The 20,262-nt window shown below is 43.2% G+C and overlaps 1 protein-coding gene across 2 annotated transcripts; it reads left to right on the forward strand.

The window, feature by feature from the left end:
* The first annotated feature begins 245 nt into the window (after nt 1-245).
* Nucleotides 246-11,036, forward strand: LOC130863216 (zinc finger protein 709-like). Of its 2 annotated transcripts, none has more exons than XM_057753106.1 (3): nt 246-366; nt 7,579-7,705; nt 7,910-11,036. In XM_057753106.1, the coding sequence occupies exons 1-3, from the start codon at nt 364-366 to the stop codon at nt 9,442-9,444; spliced, it is 1,665 nt and encodes a 554-aa protein (XP_057609089.1). In that variant the 5' UTR covers nt 246-363; the 3' UTR covers nt 9,445-11,036. The 2 variants fall into 2 exon arrangements, with proteins under 2 accessions (XP_057609089.1, XP_057609088.1); XM_057753105.1 differs by lacking the exon at nt 246-366 and adding an exon at nt 701-807 and having other exon boundaries at nt 7,914-11,036.
* Nucleotides 11,037-20,262: the final 9,226 nt, after the last annotated feature.

Genomic DNA, 20,262 nt, shown 5'->3' on the forward strand with positions numbered 1-20,262 from the left:
AAGAGCGTCACTCGCCATATTTCTTTCTGGTGCCGCCGTAGTTGCGGCCCTGTCCTGTCAGTTTATGGAGTCTCAAGCTGTTAAGCTTTTTTTTTTTTTTCATGATCTCCAAACCAAATAACAGTGTCAGGTCGTAGTTGTCCAGCGATTCGGACGTAAAAAGTGGCGATCCTGTGCAACTTGCTTGATCAGGAGCGCCAGAGAACGGAGCGGAAGTTCCTCGTCCGCCATCTTTTTTCCTGGCACGGCCCTCGCTGCGCCGTCCGGTCCCGCTGAGGGCGTCCCGAGTTACTGGACCTCAGCGGCTCCACGAGCGCTGCTGCCGGGAGCCGCGTGAGGCCGCAGGAGGCCCGGAGCGCAGCCATGGTGAGCGCCCGGGTGCGGGGCGGGCGGCCGCTCAGGTCGCGGGGACCGCGGCGGAGCCTCTGCAGCTGCGCCCGGGCTCCCCGAGGACGCGGTGGCCGGGTGCGGGCCGCGGCGGGGCGACGCGCGCCCGCTTTGTTTCCCTGCCCCTCCGGTTCATGGGAAGCCGTTTCTAAAATCCACGATTTTGTCCCCATCCGATGATTCACAGTGCGATCCTTCAGTTCTCAGGTCCTCCCCACACTGCCAAATTTACCGGACCGGGCGACGTCCGTGTCCTCTGAGAAACACGGACTGGAGACCCGTGGCCGTCTGTGATGCACTGGGACTATTTCTGTGTTCTCTGAGCTTCCGTTGGACCTTGAGTATTAATGCAGTATTCTGTAGGGTTCTGTTCTGTTCTCTTCCGTTTGTTCTGTCACCTGCAGTGTGTTTTGAGATCAGGTAATAGGAAACATGGAGCACTGGGGATTGTTTCTAAACCCGGGTTTGGTGTTGCATGCCTTTAATCCCAGCACTCGGAAGGCAGAGGCGGGCGGTTTGTCTTGGACATTTTAGTTTGTCTATTCATGACTTCCTGACAATGTATCTCTGGGAGATAGTTCATTATCCATTAGGAGAGTTCATACCTTCCTGCCTTCCTAAATAGTTTATAATCTCTAAAAGCCTTTTTGGTGTTTTGGTGGTGGTGGTGGTGGTGGTGGTGGTTGGTTGGTTGGTTGGTTGGTTGGTTTCTTGAGACAGGGTTTTTCTGGTCCTGGAACTAGCTCTTGTATACAAGGCTTTACACCAGACTGGCCTCCAACTCATAGAGATCTGTCTGCCTCTGCCTCCCAAGTGCTTTTTTTAAAGACATTTATTTATTTGCGTGCTCTATCTGCATGTATGACTTTTATGCCAGAAGAGGGCATCAGATCTCACTAGAGATAGTTGTGAACAACCATGTTGTTGCTGGAAATTGAACTCCGGACCTCTGGAAGAGCAGCCAGTATCTTAACCAGGGCCTGGTGTAATCTTTTGATCTGTTCATAGTTTTGCTGGATATGTTGCTTTTTACACAGAGAATATAACTGTGTACCCCAGCTGGCCTGGAGCTCTAAATCCTGCCGTCTTAGCCTCCCATGTACTGTGATTCCTGGTGTATACTATAGTACCTGGTTATGGTTTTCAGTGTATTGAAACAAGAATAGTTTGACTTCCTTTCTGATTCATATACTGTTATTGCTTTTATTTGCATAATTGCTCTGGCTAATAGTACTATATTCAAGAAGAGTCACGAGTAGTAACCTAGTAATTCTTTCTGATCATTGAGAAAATGCTTTCTGTTTTCTCCCTTAGTTAGCGTGTTGTTACTAGTCATGTGTTTGTCATGAAAACCTTTATTATCTTAATGTATGCTTCCCATTTCTACTAGATTCTGAGCTATGAGCATGATGTGGAATAGGCTCTCTTGCTTCTAATGTCTACTAGATTTTTAATTCTTGATTTTGCATGGCAATCTACTTCTGCATATCCAAAGGAAACTTTACACATCAAAAGATACTTGACTAGGATTTGTCAAACACTTGACTTAATGTATTATCTTAATGTATGCTTCCCGTTTCTACTAGATTCTGAGCTCTGAGCATGATGTGGAATAGGCTCTCTTGCTTCTAATGTCTACTAGATTTTTAATTCTTGATTTTGTATGGCAATCTACTTCTGCATATCCAAAGGAAACTTTACACATCAAAAGATACTTGACTAGGATTTGTCAAACACTTGACTTAATGTATTATCTTAATGTATGCTTCCCGTTTCTACTAGATTCTGAGCTCTGAGCATGATGTGGAATAGGCTCTCTTGCTTCTAATGTCTACTAGATTTTTAATTCTTGATTTTGTATGGCAATCTACTTCTGCATATCCAAAGGAAACTTTACACATCTAAAGATACTTGATTAGGATTTGTCAAACACTTGACTTTCATCATTCCCATTTCAGTGTATAATTTGATTCTTCATGGGAAAGGGAAATGTGTGCATGTTTCCAAGTAAATATTAATTTGTCCTCAAATGTATTAAGCAAGTTGATTTCTGCCATTAATGTTTGTACTGGCTCATTTTATGTCAGCTTAATACCAGCTACAGTCATTTTGGAAGTGGGACCCTCAACTGAGAAAATACCTCCATCATACTGGCCTGTGGGCAAGCCTGGGCTACATTTTCTTGATTGATACAGGAGGACCCATATTACTGAAATTTTTGAGAATTTCTTATATGCATTCAATGTATTTTTATCATATTTACTTTTGCTTCTCCTAACTCCAGATTCGTCCCTATTCCCTACCTCTTCCTAATTTCCTGTCCTGCTTAGTCTCTCTTTCAACATTACACTAAATTTGGTAAAGATTTCTTTTCATCTATTTGTATTATCATATATTCATTCTACAAAAAAATTCGCTTTATTTCCTAGAATAGTTTCACAACTACAGGTCTTACAAGTCCCCAGCACATGGTGTGTACATCATGCATAATTTTATATGTGAGAACTAAGGATTAAAATTAGATCTTTATGCTAATCTGTCTTCTTGGCCCTGGGTTTCTTAATATTTTTTTCCAGATTAAACATTTTGAAGTTGACAGTTCTCATCTGATACAATGTGAGAAAGCATTTCAAAGGATATTTGGGTTTGGGGGGGGGGGTAATTGTTTTTGTTAGTTTGGTTAGTTGCTTTGAGTGTGTGTGTGTGTGTGTGTGTGTGTGTGTGTGTGTGTGTGTGTTTGGATTTGCTAATGCTTTATCACCTAATATGTGATGTGTTTTGGAAAAGATTCCACCTGATGCTGAGAAGAATGTGTGTTCTGCAGTTGTTTGATGTACTGTTCTGTAAATGTTGTTAAGTGCATTTGATCTATGGTGCAGTTTAACGCTGAAGTTCCTTGGTTGATTTTTCTTCTGGGTGACCTATTTGTGATATCAGGGTATTGACACCACAAGCTGTTATTTTGTCTAAACCCTTTTGCCCAGTGCTGTTTGTCTGTAAGATACTCAGTTCATATATATTTACATGGGACATTCTTTATGGACTTGCTCTTTACTTATATGTAGGAATCTTCTGATAAAGGAAATTCTGGGTTAGTAGTCAACTGGATAAAGATGTGTTGAGAAATAATTGTATTTTCTGTTGTAGTAAGAGTGGCGGGGCTGCATCCCGCCACCCAGTTAGCTTTACCTGGAAACTGTATTCTTTTAAACACTGCCTTGCCCATTAGTTCCAGCCTCTTATTGGCTAGGTCTTACATATTGATCTAACCCATTTCTAATATTCTGTGTAGCACCACGAGCTGGCTTACCAAGAAAGATCTTAACCTGCATCTGTCTGGAGTGAGAGAATCATGGCGACTCACTGACTCGGCTTCTTTCTCCCAGCATTCTGTTCTGTTTACTCCACCCACCTAAGGGTTGGCCTATCAAATGGGCCTAGGCAGTTTCTTTATTAGTTAACCAATGAAAGCAACAGATAGATACAAGACCCACCTCCATCATTTCCCCTTTTTCTGTTTAAACAAAAAAGAAAGGCGTTCACTTTGACATAGTAAAATTACATATAACAAAACAGTTATCAAGCAAGAATTACAGTTACAATATTTATATCTATTTTATCCTTTATCATAACTAAGGAAAACTATAACTATAACTAACCATTCTTCAACTCCATCAAAGACTCCAGAAGGATATAATACTAACTAAGTAAACAAGAAGTAAGTAACTTCTAAAATTCTAGAAATGACAGAGACATCTTGCTGCCTGTACAGCCACGCAAAGTTCCTCTGTACCGTTGGGGCATCCATCTTCGGCCTTCAGGCCCATAGTATCCAGCAGACTTTTCCATGAAACAGGAGATTTCAAAGACAGTTCAGTCACTTTCTGTTGTGTCCTGCAGAATGTCTCGCAGACTCTTTCATGAATCAGGAACCCCTAAAGAACATCTCACCTTTAGGCAAGTTCAGCAATCCTCTCTCTGCGGGTTCTCTGTGTTGTTTATGCATCAGTCCAGGCAAGAGCAGTTTCTTGCCCAAATGTCTATCAAACTCCATAAGGATCCTCTTCAGTGCCCATCGTCCTCTTGAAGTAGATTGGTGCTGTCAGGAGCAGATGTGTCTCATTGTCATAGAAAGCCCTAAATTATTAAAACACTTAAATGCCATATTCTGTAGCCTTTGAAAGATATGAAGAATGCCTATCTGAAATATATCTATGCATATCTAGAAAATCTAACTAACATGACTACAAGTTTTACTATTATCGATGATTATCCATTAACAACCTATATTTACATTACATTTTTAAATGAACTACATAATCACAATACCTGAAGAGCAGAAATACATATACATATAACAAAATTGACCTTAAAATCCATACCAATGCAAATTATTCACATCTATATCATTTCCCCCTTTAAATGTAAAAGAACATTTATAAACAATATATGGGAACATGGGTGCAGTTTTTCTCTCCAAACTGCTTCCTGCTGGATGGGGGCGCTGTATTCAGATCTTTCATGGTGTAACCTGTGTGTCAGGGTCATCTCAGTTGGCAGTTGAGTGAAATAATTTTCTGAAGGTGTTCATGGCAACCTTTCAGGAGGGCGTGGTCTATCATACTATATTGGGATAGAAACAATCAACAGGGTCTCGTCCTCTGTGTAAACAAAAGAAAACCCTCTCCAAAGCATCATATCCTTAGACCCAAATTCTGAAATCATAATACCCTTATGATATCCATCCTGGTTCCGCTTGGCAGCCCATATAATGAAATGTCTCTCTGTACTTAGCTCCTTCACAGTCAAAAATTTTAAAGAAAACACAATGTACATAATCCAGACTCTCTGTGAATTTTCCATTTTTACGTGGCTTATTTTTCTTTATTTCTTTTAATCTATAACTATCTGTACTCTGTCTCTTTAAAGACTTTACCCTTTTTTAAGACATTAACTTTATTCTTTATATATATATTTTTTTCTCTCTCAAGCCAACAGTATTTGAATCAGTTCTATTGTGAATCTGTAATTTTTTTTACTATCCAGGAGCATTTCTTAAAATGTTAAGCACTTCTTAAAAACTTAAGTTGCACCATGTACAGGTAATATGGTACCACCTATGTCCTGCTCAGTCTAAACCTTAACTGCGCTGTTATTATGGTAATTACGGTAGTCCCTGTCTGAGACCAGCACAGTTCAGCATGGCGGAGCTGAGCCGCTCCTGCCTCAGAGCCATTTGGTGCCCCTGAGCCACACACAGTTCCAGGCACACAGCAGTCCACGTTGCCATCAAGCAAGCCGTAGCACTTTACTCCAAATGCTCCATTCAAAAGCTCTGTCTCCCACAGGAGCCAGACAGAGATCGCAATGGCAGCACAGCTGAGAAAGCCGGCATTTTAAAACAGCCAGTTTTTTTCCTGCTGCTGATTCAGGAAAATTTCTTTGCGGTACGCAACCCAGAAATAGCAAAAAGCTGTTTTAAATTCTCTCTCTGTCCTTTTTAAGCCCTCTCAGGTTTTACGTGGAGTTCATTAGCACGTTGGGTGCCACTCTGTTGTAATAATAGCCGCAGGGCTGCGTCCCCGGCACCTGGCCGCCCGCATGGCTTTACCAGAAATAATTACACGGAAACTGTATTCTTTTAAACACTGCTTGGCCCTTTAGCTCTAGCCTCTTATTGACTAGCTCTTACATATTGATCTAACCCATTTCTAATATTCTGTGTAGCACTACGAGCTGGCTTACCAAGAAAGATCTTAACCTGCGTCTGTCTGGAGTGAAAGAATCATGGCGACTCACTGACTCGGCTTCTCCCTCCCAGCATTCTGTTCTGTTTACTCCACCCACCTAAGGGTTGGCCTATCAAATGGGCCTAGGCAGTTTCTTTATTAGTTAACCAATGAAAGCAACAGATAGATACAAGACCCACCTCCATCAATTTTCTAAATTTATCTGTCAGTAAGCCTCTTCTAACAATGCCATTCCCCTCGTTTCTATTTCTCTTAGCCTTTTTGAGGAAAAACTAAAGTCTTTTCCCATTATCATAGTAGATTATCCTTCATAGGGCTTTCAAAATATTTGATTGCCAATAAGATGTCAAGTACAAGACTTCTCAAATTTTCTTTGTGTAAACAAAGATGTGCAGCTTCTTAAGGAAGAAGTTGAGAGATGAAGTGTTTCTTCTGTATTATCCGTCAGACCAGCTCCTTGGGAACTAATCCTCCAGAGCATATTTTCATTCTGATCAAGTAGGATCCTTCTGATAAGCATGTCAGAAGCTTGCAGACATTTAGAGGGACAATGGAAGTTAAACAAGTAGCATATTGCTGTCTTAAACTAGAACAGTGAGCCCCTTTCCACAGGTAGGCTAGTGAGGTCCATCCAAAATGCCAGTACCCAGACCCCAAGGAATGTTGAAAATGTATCTTTTTATATGTATGCTTACAGATGTTTACACAAGTACACATGCACATGTGTATACTTATGCATGTGGAGGTTAGAGAACAGCCTTGGGTCATTCCTTGGAAATGACCTTTTGAGAAAGGACCTTCTTTTGCCTGAAGCTTACCAAGTATACTAGACTGCCTGGCCAGTGTACACCAGGGAGCCACCTGTCTCCCCCTGTAATCTCCAGTGCTGTGTTCCACCATGTCCAGCAATTTTATGTGTACTTGTGGGGGTTCAAACTCAGGCCCTCATGCTTGAGAGTCAAGCACTGTTCCAAGCCCTGTTCTAAGAATAGTCTCCATATAGCTGGTGTTAACTCTATTATGGATACTGACTAGTGGGATATTTTTTTTTAAGACAGAGCCTCACTATGTAAGGCTGACCTCAAGGAGACCTCCCTGCCTTTGCCTCCCAAGTGCTGGGAATAAGGCATGTACTGCTATGCCTGGCTTAGTAGGATTTTTATGAGAGGTGTAAAGAACCATTATACAGACTTTACTGGATGACCAAACAGCATACCAGGCATCTGCTTTTCCTTTATAATATAGTTTCAGCCTAGCATTGGAATGATATTGTTAGAGTGTGGGCATTGACCAGAACGCTGATGAGCACTACCTGTTAAACTAACTGTTAAACTAACTGTTAAACTAACTGTTAAACAACAGTTAGACAGTACACCATTCTGTAAACACTGTGCGCACGAGCAGGATGCTCCAGTGTGTCTCACCCCTCCTCATTTTTCAGGGGTCTGTATCCTTCGAGGATGTGGCTGTGAACTTCACCTCAGAGGAGTGGGCTTTACTGAATTCTTCCCAAAAGAAGCTGCACAGAGATGTGATGCAGGAAACCTTCAGGAACCTGGCTGCCATAGGTAAGATGAAAATCATTGCCTTTTTTAGTCCACGAGAATCAGGTCAGTGTTTGCTGATCAGTGCAACTCCATGATTCGTACAGAAACAGAAATTTTGATGAATAAACCAGTCATGGTCATGTTGTAGCGGGAGCCTACTTAGAATCTAATACTTTCCTATATGTTGGATTAACTCAGAGTGATTTTTCTGGATCTCCATTCCAGCAAGAAAGCAGGAAGATCAGACCCTTGAAGACGATTATGAAAATTTAAGGAAAATTCTTCCCATTGAAGTTCAGACTGGATACAAACTATGTGAGAATCAAGAATATGCCGAGAAAACAGGCACTTATAAGGACTGTGGGAAAGTCTGTAGTTCTCCCCAGTGCTTTCTGGAACATCTGAAGACTCACACAGAGGAGGAAAGTTATGAATGTAAGCAAACTGAGGATGGTTTTAGTGAACACCGTGATGTTCATGGCCCTGAAGGAATGCATGCTAAAGAAAAATTCTGTGTTTTAAAGCAGAGTGGGAAAGATGTTTTGACTCTTGCTGGTATCCAACAGCATGTAACACATAATGGACACGGGCCATATATATGTAAAGTATGTGGTAAAGCCTTTCACTCTTCTGGTTCTTTCTTGACACACGAAAGAACACACACTGGAGACCAGTTTTATACATGTAAGCAGTGTGGTAAGACCTTCACTTATTCCAGTGGCCTTCGCCGCCATGAAAGGACCCATAGTGGAGAGAAACCCTATAAATGCAAGCAATTTCTGAAAGTCTTTCCTTCTTTGAGTAAGGTTGAGAGTCATGAACAGACTCATAATGGAGTAGAATACATATGTAATCAATGTGGGGTAGCCTTCAGTGATCACAGTTCCCTTCAATGCCATGAAAAGATTCACAATTTGGAGAAACCCTATGTATACAAGCAATGTGGAAAGGCATTCACTTGTTCTAGTGCCTTGCGAAGACATGAACGAATTCACACTGGAGTGAAACCCTATGAATGTAAGGTATGTGGGAAAGCTTTCATTGATTGCAGTTCTCTTCAGTGCCATGAAAGGATTCATAGTGGAGAGAAACCTTATGTGTGTAAGCTGTGTGGAAAAGCGTTCAGTCGCCAAGGTTCTCTTAAATGCCATGAAAGGATTCATAGTGGAGAGAAGCCCTATGTATGCAAGCAATGTGGGAAAAACTTCATGCATCACAATGCTCTTAGATACCATGAACAGATTCACAGTGGAGAGAAATCCTATGGGTGCAAGCAATGTGGGAAAGCCTTTGTGTTGAGCAGCGCATTGAAAAAACATGAACGAATTCACAGCGGATTGAAACCTTGTTTGTGCAGGGTGTGTGGAAAAGCCTTCACGTTTCATAGTTCCCTTCATTGCCATGAAAGGACTCACACCGGAGAGAAACCCTATGTGTGTAAACAGTGTGGGAAAGCCTTTATGTATCACAGTTCTCTCCGCTGCCATGAAAATATTCACAGTGCAGAGAAACCCTATGTGTGTAAGCTGTGTGGGACAGCCTTCACTTTTCACAGTTCTCTTCAACGCCATGAAAGAATCCACAGGGGAGAGAAACCATATGTATGTAAGTTCTGTGGGAAAGCCTTCACTGATCACAGTTCCCTTCGATGCCATGAAAGAATTCACACTGGAGAGAAACCCTATGTATGTAAACAATGTGGAAAGTCCTACAGTACTCATGGTTCTCTTCGATACCATGAAAGGATGCACTGCGTGTAAACCACATTGGAAGACGTTCTCCTCTTTGAATAAGTTTTAATCTCATTAACTAAAAAACAAAATATATGATTGTAAGCAATGTGAATAAGCCTTAACATATCTGGTTCCCTTCAAAAAACACGAGTGGAGACACATTGGAGCGTTTCTCTAAATATAGAATAAAGGGGAACTCCTTTATTGCCAGCTTTTTCTAGCAAGCATGATGGCTTAACGAATTTAACCTGTATTAATGTAAAGCATGTGGGATTATCTCCACTTACCTCTGTTCAGTTCTCAAAAAAAAACCACTAAGGGGATGGGGAGATGGCTCAGTCTATATAGTTCCAGCCACAGAAGTGTGGGTCCTGAGTGTAAATCCTCACTACCCATATAAAAGCCAGACAAGGTGGCACATGCCTATAATCCCAGTGCAAGGGAGGCAGAGACAAAATATCCCTGAGCTTACTGGTTAGCTAGCCTCAAATCTGTTCAGCTTCAGTGAGAGTTCTTTCAAAAAGTAAAGTGGAGAATGATTAAGGAAGACTTCCAACATTGACATCAACCTCTATTCTCTACTTGCAAGTATAATGTGAGCCACACACATGAACACTCATCCTCACATGAGTGCACACCACACACACAAAGAACACATTGATCCGAAGAAATCTGTAAGTCTTCACTTGGCCAGCACATACACAATCAAAACCTTGTAAGTAGAATCGTCATTTGTAGCATGTGTCAAAGGCTGATGTGGAAGGATTCTATTAACAGAACTAATGTTAAGAGCCTAGCATAAAATAATGGATGGACTGCTTTAGAAACTGCACACTTCAAAGGAAATGTTTTAATGTTTATAAATGTTTGTCAATGGCACATTCTTAGGTAGATCTAAATTATGTGCTTCTAATTTTATTGAAAGTAAATGTTTAAGTGAAGTTATTGCTAAGATTTACTCAGTTGCATGTACTTAATCTGTAGTTTCAGTATTGGTAATTCACTTAATAACTTTTTCTCCTTTTAATTTAAAATGTTGAAATGTCTTTTTAATATGTGAGCAGTTTTAATTTTTTGTAGTTTTAAAATAATTTTGTCTAATGAACATGTAAAAAAATTTTAATTTAGGCTGGGAAAATGGCTCAGTGGATGAGCATCAGGACCTAGGTCAGATCCCCGGTACTCATGAGACAAGCCAGATATGGCCAAACATACCTGTATCCCTAGCACTGAAAGTAGGGAGTAATGCAGGAAGGACTTGCTAACCAACCAGTCTAGGTGAGAAACGGGCTCCAAGATTAGTGCAAGACCATGTGTCAAGCAATAGGCAGAGAATGGTAGGAGAGAATCGTTGGTGTCCTCTGGCTTCCATACGTACTAGTTTGGAGCTCACAAATATGAAAGTTATTCTTGGGATTTTCCTACGAGGCTTTTGTCATAGGTCATGTACATAAATTCAGAACAAATGACTTTAAAGTGGATTTAGCTATTTTTCACTTTTAATATTTTCTCCAAATAAGATTTCTGTACATATTTTATATTTTGACTGCTTTCAACAGTGTATACATTGATATGTATTATCTTTTTCATATATGGACAGTATATCTGCAAAATAATCATAAAAGAGATCAATTTCACAATTTTTCAATTTTTTTCCTTTCATGTTAGAGTCATTATTGTCAAAATATTGGTGAAATTTTCTTGTATAGTAAAATCCTACTAATGTTCTTTTCCTACATAAATTTTATATTTATTTTATAGCTTTTTATCATAATTTTCCCCTCACTTCTCTTGCCAGAAGATGCATCCCACTGGCTGAAGTGTGCTCTGGCCAGAGATTACCAGGACCACGGCTTTAGTCACGTGGAGTGTAATGGATTCCGGAATAAGTCTATCTACATACCATTCCTGACTTGTTCATCAGAAAGTCATGTTCTTTTTTAAGTTTAGTATTTTGTGCACGTGCAGTGTACGTAAGAATTGTGAGTGTGCTGGGAGCATAGGTATATGCGGGTGTTTGTGCCTGTGCACCTTTGGAGACCAGAGGAGGACATTGTCCGTCTGTATTACTCTTTGCCTTCCTCCCTTGAGACCGAGTTGCTCCCTGAACCACAAGCTAGGCTAATAGTCTGGTTCTGTTTCTCTAGAGAACCCTGGCTAACGCACTAAGAGAGCAGTATGTTAGGTAAATTGCTGGAGTAGAAACCTAGGAAGGGGCATGAACAGTCCAGTATTGTGGTAAAGCTCTCACTGCACACAAGTTACGCTTTCACAGTAATTTTCAGACATCTCTGACAACTTTCTAAAGTAAGAACATAGAAATGAGGACAGGTCATGTAGATGGATGTAATAACATACTATTTGCCAATGGAAGTGAGACATTTTTGTGAGACAAGGGAATTGGTGAACCAGGGTTGAAACTGACTCAGCTATAAAGAAAGGTAGGTATTAGCAGGTGACATCATACTAAAATACATGTCAGTCTCCATGGAAACTTGCTGTGTAAAGAAGCTCTCACTGTTGGCCTAATGTGTCAGCTTGTGTCCTTGGTCCTGCACACAGAAACACAGGAGCTGGTGTTAATCTTGTTACGTGTTTCAGCAAGTATGATAGCAGCTAGTCAACCTCTAATACTGCAGTCGTTCACACTGGTCCTGAGTGTGAACACGGTACTGTTTATGTATGGAAATCATCTTGCCTGAGGAGATGGCACAGTGAGAAGGAGTGCTCTCTGTACATATGTCTAGTGGTGCAAGCCAGCTTGCTCTAGAGACCTCACGTCTCCAGCTTCCAAGGCTATGATTACAACCAGGCCACAGAGGTCTCCATAAATTATAAACTGATTGGCCCCTTAGCTCAGGATTCGTATTACCTTTTATAACTTATATTAACCCATTATCCTTATCTATGTTAGCCACATGGCTCGGTACCTTTTTCAGCAGGGTAGATCACATCTTGCTTCTGTGGTCTGGGCAGGACTGGGAGGAATGGGCTTCCTTCTTCCCAGAATTCTCCTGTTCTCATTGTGCCACCTCTACTTCCTGTCTGGTTGTCCAGCCTATACTTCCTGCCTGGCTACCGACCAATCCGCATTTATTTAAAACATAATTGGCAGATATAGAATTGTTCCACCGCACCACCTGTCCAGCATTTCCTGGGTCTCAGGGGACCTAAACCGGCAAGCACTTAACTGCTGAGCCATCTGCCCAGACAAACATTTCGATTCTTTAGTATGCTATGGGTGCTTTCTGGAATGACTGGATTCTTGGAGATTCCAACAGAAAAATGTCCATCCATATGGTCCAGACATCAGATCCCACACACCTGGAAACAGTGATAGCCTTGCATTTGCTCTGGTCACAAGTGCTAAAGCAGAGACACATCTCACATGTGGTGCCTTTGATACACCTGGTCCAAAAGGCAGCACAGCAAATGACAGCCCAAGCATGCCTACAAGTCAAGGAGGAGTCCAGTGTCCTCGGTGTTAGATACAGAAGGGGAGCAGCAGACACAGAGGGGTCATCACAGATTTACCTCCAGGAATGGGTTCTGTCAGGGTAAAGGGCCTCAGGCAAGGTTTGGGCCTTGATTGGAGAGAGCATTAGAAAGGAATAGTATATCATGTTCGGGGTGGGAGGAGTCTTCAGGAAAAAACCCTGAATAAAGGAAACTGTGGCTTCTCTATCCTGTTGGGGTAGCAGTAAACCCTACACCATGTGATTCCATTTGAGATAGCCTACTGGCAAGGAATATGGAAGGGCCAGCAATGGGTAGGGCCATAAACTAAAGGCTGTGAAAACCACAGCACAGAGCAGCTTCCTAACACTGTCACAGAGGGAGCGCTGCTCCAGTGTCGTCTGAGACACGACGTATGTCAGTAGGCCGGATGGGAGCCACATGTCCCTCGGGGCTGGGCTTCCTGGCAGTGTTCAACCCCTGGCCTCATATCAGGCTATGGGTCTGTGTAGTCTCTTTTATGACTATGCTTTTTATTTTATGTATTAATCGAGTAATGTCTCTTGGAAGATGGCTGACAGATGGGCATGGACTTGATGTCCCAGAGGGACATGATGACAATAGAAAGATAGAAATGGAGCCAACAGTATCAAGTCAGGAAATTAATGACCTACTTACGAATTTAAGTAATAGCCAATCATGGAACATTTCCACAAAAGATCCACCCATAATTTAGGCCCTTGTGAAGGTGGTCTGGAGGCAAAATGAAACTTTTGGGGACATTCTCAATGGATTGCAACAAGAGGAACTGTTTGTGGAAAACCTAGATATACTTGATTGTAGTAGGAGAGCCTGCTGGCTAGCTTAACCCCCGAAATAACTACAGAGAAATTGTATTAATTAGATTACTGCCTAGCCCATTAGTTCTAGCCTCTTATTGGCTAACTCTCACATCTTGGTTCAACCCATTTCTAATAATCTGTATATCACAATGAGGTCATGGATTACTGGGAAAGATTCAGCATGTCTGACCAGATAGCTCCATGGTGGCTCTCTCTTCCTGCCTTCTTTCTCCCAGAATTCAGTTCTGTCTCCCTGCCTACGTAAGCTCTGCCCTATCAAAAGGCCAAGGCAGTGTCTTTATTTAACCAATGAAAACAACACAAATACAGAAGAACTTCTACACCACTTGATAGTGAACCATAAAAGTCCAGACACTTATTAGGAATGAACACTCAGCTAGAAAGAGTCCATTGGTAATTCCCGCTACTATGATGTATGGTAGAAAGTATTATTTAATTCAAGGAAGGTAGTGGGCTCCTCCAAAAAAAACAAAAAAAAAATGAAACAACCCTGGTTTTTGGGTTTTTTTTTTGTTTGTTTGTTTGTTTGTTTGTTTTTGAAGCAACATTTCTCTGTGTTGCCCTGGCCCAGGCTGACCTCGAACTCAAGAGATCCATTTGCCTTTGCCTCCTGAGTACTGAGATTAAAGGCATGAGCCACCACCGCCCAACAAATTACGCTTTTTAAAAGAAAAGAGAAAGAAAGGGATTTGAGCACCCAGACATGGCATTTGGACATTGGTCCACCAGCACGGGGATCTGGAGGCCTGCAGGCCTGCCCCCATCACATGGCCTTCCAGTACCTTCATAAATTTTATTTTGCTGCATGCTTTGATGTTGTAAAACACTGAATTGTGTGGCTTTAAACCTTTACCCCGGGTCTCCAGCGTTTTGGGGGACTCTGCAGGTCCTTCAAGGCATCAACCCAACTCTGGATCTGAGCAACAAGGAGGCTGTGCTGATTGGAGGGGGCACCGCGCCCCCTCGCGGCCACAGTGAGAAGCATGGAACAGAGCACAGATGCTTCAACAACTCCTGCTTCCTCTTCCCTCCCTTCCCTTGCTTCCCTCCGTCCCTCCCACCTTCTTTCCTTCTTCTGTTCTCTCTCTTTCCTCCATCTTCTCTCCTCTCTCTTCTCCCAGGTCCTTCTCCCCTTTTCATGAGTAGAGGATGAACCCAGGACCCATCACAAGCCAGGCAAGCACTTTTCTCCTGAACCACACACAGAGCTACAACTCCTTCCGTATTCCTTGAGATTTTGCGGAGTCGTGGCTCAAGGCAGATGTCAGTGTGTACATCTCACTATGTAACCCTGCTGGCTTGGCAGGACTATTCTCCTGCCTTAGCCTCCTTGGTCGGGGGATGACAGTTGTGCCGCCGTGACAGGGTTGTTTGATTATACTTTTGGGTTTTATCCTGTTGTAGAAAGGGTCAAGATATGCAGGTCAGAATGGCTGAGGACTCTCCGTACTCCTGCCTCCTGCCTCCTCAGGGCTTGGATAGACGGTGAGAACCATCACTTCCAGTCTCAATGTCCAGAGTTAATGTTTTCTTTTTCTGTCTGGTTGGGTCCATCTAGTTGCTATGTGCCTTAGTTTGCTTTCTTTTAAAAACGATTTATTTATTTATTTAGTGTGTATAGTGTTCTGCCTGCATGTCAGAAGAGAGCACCAGATCACATTATAGATGGTTGTGAGTCACTATGTAGTTGCTGGAAATTGAACTCAGGATTTTTGGAAGAATAGCCAGTACTCTTAACCTCTGAGCCATCTCTCCAGCCTCCTCCCCCACTTTTTAAAATGATTTATTTATTTTTATGAGCATTGATGTTTTGTCTGTGTGAGGGTGTAGATCTCCTAGAGGTGGAGTTACAGGCAGCTGGGAGCTGCCATGAGGGTGCTGGGACTTAGTTTGCTTTCCACCATGACCAAGGCTGGGCAGTGGTGGTGCACACCTTTAATCCCAGCACTCAGGAGGCAGAGGCAGGTCGATCTCTGTGAGTTTGAGGCCAGCCTTGTCTACAGAGCTAGTTCCAGAACAGCTAGGGCTGTTACACAGAGAAACACTGCCTTTAACACCCCTCCCCAAAGGAAAAAAAAACCCACCATGACAAAAAGGATCTTGGTGAGGAAAGGATTTTTTGGTTACACATCCTGAATCACAGACCATTGAAGGAATCCAAGGCAGGAACTCACTCAAGCAGGGCAGGAACCTGGAGGCAGGAGCTGAAGCAGAGACCATGGAGGGTACTGCTTACTGCTTTGTTCCCCATGGCTTGCTCAGTCTGCTTTCTTATAGAACTCAGGACCACCAGCCCAGGACTGATGTCCCTACACATCAATCAAGAAAATGTGCCTCAGGCTTGCCCACAAGCTCATCCAGAGGCATTTTCTCAGCTGTGGTTCCCTCTTCTCGGATAACTCTAGCTAGGGGTCAAGCTGAGGAAAGTGACCAGGACACCGTGTGTCTTGAGGATGCTCATCTTTGAGGACACTGAGGACATAAGAACAAATTTAGGGCTGGTGAGGGGACATGCTGGACAGAGGCTTGATTTTGATCCCTGGGATCAACATGGCAGAACACCTAACTGCCAAACGCTGTTCTCTGACCATACATACACCAACTAAATACATTACTGGTAATAAATAAGTAATTTAACACAAACCTATTTAGTCTGACTGTTAAGATTTGCTAATGTGTACAAACACTCCACCACCAAAGATCAAGACACTCTGACCTTTTCTAGGCATGGTGATGCAGACATGTTATCACAGTTTTCTGGGAGGCTGAGGGAGAAGAATCACAAAACAGAGTGAATTCAAGGATAGGCCTTGTCCCAAAAGAAAAAGAAAAAGGTGAACTGGGGATGTAACATGCTCAGGGGGAGAGCTCCTGCCTAGAACCCCCAGCGAGTGACTGGGCCGTGGCTCACAAATCAAGCCCCTGTCTAAGCCACTAATAGCAGTACAGACACTTTCCACTTAAATCCTGAGTTGCACAATCTTACTTAAGCCTTGGTTCTCCTGTCACTGATAACAGAAGCTTAAAAATGGCAGCATCATTGGGTAGTGGTGGCACATGTCTTTATCCCAGCACTCAGGATGGAGAGGCCAGCCTGGTCTACAGAGTGATTTCCAGGACACCTAGGGCTACACAGAAATCCAACTTAAAAAACAAAGAAACAAATGGCAGCATCAATTAGCTCTTGATGAGTTCCTCCAATCAGCTCTATCACTATCAAAACAGCAGAATAATTTATATGTGGCCTGGCTAGCAAGGGTCATCCTGAGTGATGTCTTCTACTTAGGTAAAATCTTACCTAAGCAAAATTACTGCCAAGGTCAGCAGAGGCTGGAAGTTTCAGAGTCTTGTTGGCTGTTCTTTGTGAAGTTTAGAAGTTGGACCCTAGAATCCTGGCCCGTGATAACTTTTTTCCTCCTCTTCCTCCTCCTCCTCCTCCTCCTCCTCCTCCTCCTCCTCCTCCTCCTCCTCCTCTTCCTCCTCCTCCTTCTCCTTCTTTTTTCCTTCTCATCCTCCTTCTTTGAGACAGGATTTCACTGTGTGACCCTGGCTGGCCTGGAACTTAGTAAGTAGATAAGGCTGGCCTCAAACTTACAGATACACACCTGCCTGTCTCTAGAGTGCTTGGATCAAAGCATGTGCACCATACCCTGTGACTTTCCTAGAGAGAAATGAAGAGAGAAAGGTTTGTTCCCTCTTGGTAGACACTGATCACAGACCAAAGATATCACTCTACCCAATCTAGTTTAGGACACCAATGTATTTATTGGGGTCACAGAGAGAGTATGGGTGACTCAAGGGAGCTCCCAAAGTTCACCCCAGGATGATGGTCGACTCACAAAAGCTGGGCCACTTGCAGACAGCTCCATCTCATAGTCCCCGCCCTAGAAGTTCTTACTGATTTACAGCCTCGAGGAGTGGCCTTGCAAATACTGTAAATCTGAGGAGTTTCCTGAGACTTGTAAGTTTTGTTTATTTCCTTCATATATGATATGAACCTTCGTCCTTCCTCTGGGAGTTTGGAGGAAATCACCAGACAACACCCCCTGCCCGACTGTAGAAATGTCAGTTGTGGGTGAGGCAGGTTGACTATTAGAGCTGCCGCTGTTCTTTCTGTGGCTGTAACACAATGCTGTAGACTGATAAGTTATAAGGAAAGGAGGCTTGTTTTGCTCTGTGGTTCTGTGAATACAAGGTTGAAGGGCCACATCTGTTACTGGTTCTTTTCTGGAACAGTCCAGGTTTGCTTTAAACTCAATATGTACCAGAGAATGACCTTGGATGGCCTTTTAATTAATTTATTTTTTGTTTGTTTGTTTTTGTTTGTTTGGTTTTTTGAGACCTGGTTTCTCTGTAACTTTGGAGCCTGTCCTGGAACTAGCTCTTGTAGACCAGGCTGGCCTCAAACTCACAGAGATCCGCCTTCCTCTGCCTCCCGACTGCTGGGATTAAAGGTGTGTGCCACCACTGCCCAGTGGCTTTTTAATTTGTATTTACCATTATTTTTCATGTGTGGCCTGTATGGTATGTGTGTATGCATCTTTGCATATATGTATGTGTGTGTACACATGTGGAGGCCTGGGGTTGATGTTAGGATTCCTCTTCCACTCCTGTACCTTATTCTAGATCACTGATGTGGCTAGTCTGTCTAGCCAGGTTGCTCTGGGGAATCTCATCTCTGCCTTTGGAGGCTGGATTAGAGGTGGGCTATCACAACCACCCAGCATTTGTGTGGGCTCTGGAGATCTGAACTCACATCATTCTGCTTATGTGGCAAGTACTTCAGGGCTGCAGCCATTTCTTCAGGCTGACTGTGAAATCTCAATCCTCCTGCCTTCACCTCTCCAGTGCTGGGGTGACAGGTGTTTTGATGGAGGAGGGTCATCTGTCTATCTGTTGCTTTCATTGGTTAATTAATAAAGAAACTGCTTGACCTGATAGGTCAGAACATAGGTGGGTGGAGTAGAAAGAACAGAATGTTGGGAAGAAGGGAAGTGAGGCAGACGCTATAGCTCTCCTCTCCAAGATGGACGCAGGTTAAGATCCTTTCCGGTAAGCCACCACCTCGTGGTGCTACACAGATTAATAGAAATGGGTTAATCAAGATGTGAGAATTAGTCAATAAGAGGCTACAGATAACGGGCCATGCAGTATTTAAAAGAATACAGTTTCCGTGTAATTATTTTGGGTAAAGCTAGCTGTGTGGGAGCAGGCTTTCACTACAGAGTGGCACCCAACATGGTAACAAACTCCATGTAAAACCTGAGAGAGATTAATTTTAAACACAGAAAAAAGAGTTTAACACAGCTTTTTGCTGTTTGCTAGGGCGTGCTGTAGAGAAATTTCCCTGACTCAGCAGCCGCAACAGGAAAACAGCTGCGGTTTTAAAACGCAGTTTCCTGGGCTATGCTGCCAGCGCAGACTCTGGCTTTAAAGCATTTCGATGGCTTTTATGGGACTGGATGTTTGTGTTCCCGCTCAGGATCGGGAAGAAAGAACTCTGAGACCATATCAATGGCTCAGCGCTCCCCACCTGCACCTGGGCAGAAGGCAGAATCAGGCTTAGGCAGGTGGGAAAGCATGGTGGATTTCTGCCGCCATACAGAGAGATGTTTCCAGGCTGCGCAGTGCTCTGCCTGTCAGATTCGGCTGTAACTTGGATGAAGAGTTTCTGTGCCGCACACTCAGTCTCAGAGTTAAAGTGCTGAGTGAGCCTCCTACCTGGCAGCCCCAGAGTTAGCGAAAAGGTGGAGCCAACATCCAGAGCAGCCCTCCACTCCTCACAACAGTGTTTCACCATGCACAGCCTAATACACCTGCCCTCCTACTTAAATAATTTACAAAACATTTATTATGTGTCTATGTGCCATATGTGTGTGGGTGCCCAAGGAGGCCAGAGGAGAACTGGATCTCCTGGAGCTGGAGTTACAGACGGCTGTGAGCTGTGTGACATGGGTGCTGGGAACCCAACACAGGTCTACAGGATCAGCAGCTGCTCTAAACGGCCAACTCACCTGCTTTCCCCTTAATGCATCATTATTATTATTATTACTATTATTATTATTTTGTTTTTTTGAGACAGGATTTCTCAATGTAGCCCTGGCTGTCCTGGAACTCACTCTGTAGACCAGTCTGGCCTTGAACTCACAGAGGTCCACCTGCCTTGGTTTTCTGAGTGCTGGGATTAAAGGTATGTGCCCCCACTGCCTGGCTAAATGTATTTTTTTGAGGCAGCTTCTTGCTATGTGTCCCATGCTGGCAGAAACTTGAGGTGCCCTTCCTGCCTTGGCGCCCCTGTACGAGTGCAGGGATGAGAGGCATGCACCCCGAGCTGGGGTACAACTGCCGTGGCGCCCCTGTAGGAGTGCAGGGGTGACAGGCATGCACCCCGAGCAGGAGTGTAACTTCTAGCTTTCACACAGAAGGAAGAAGTGCACCCTGGAGGAGGCAGCTGGCCAGGTGCAATAAACCACGCGTGTATCCAGCCTTACAGAAAGACTCCTGGGAAAACCAGCTCCCCAGAACG

The sequence above is a fragment of the Chionomys nivalis genome, chromosome 20, assembly GCF_950005125.1.
Source record: "Chionomys nivalis chromosome 20, mChiNiv1.1, whole genome shotgun sequence".
Lineage (NCBI taxonomy): Eukaryota > Metazoa > Chordata > Mammalia > Rodentia > Cricetidae > Chionomys > Chionomys nivalis.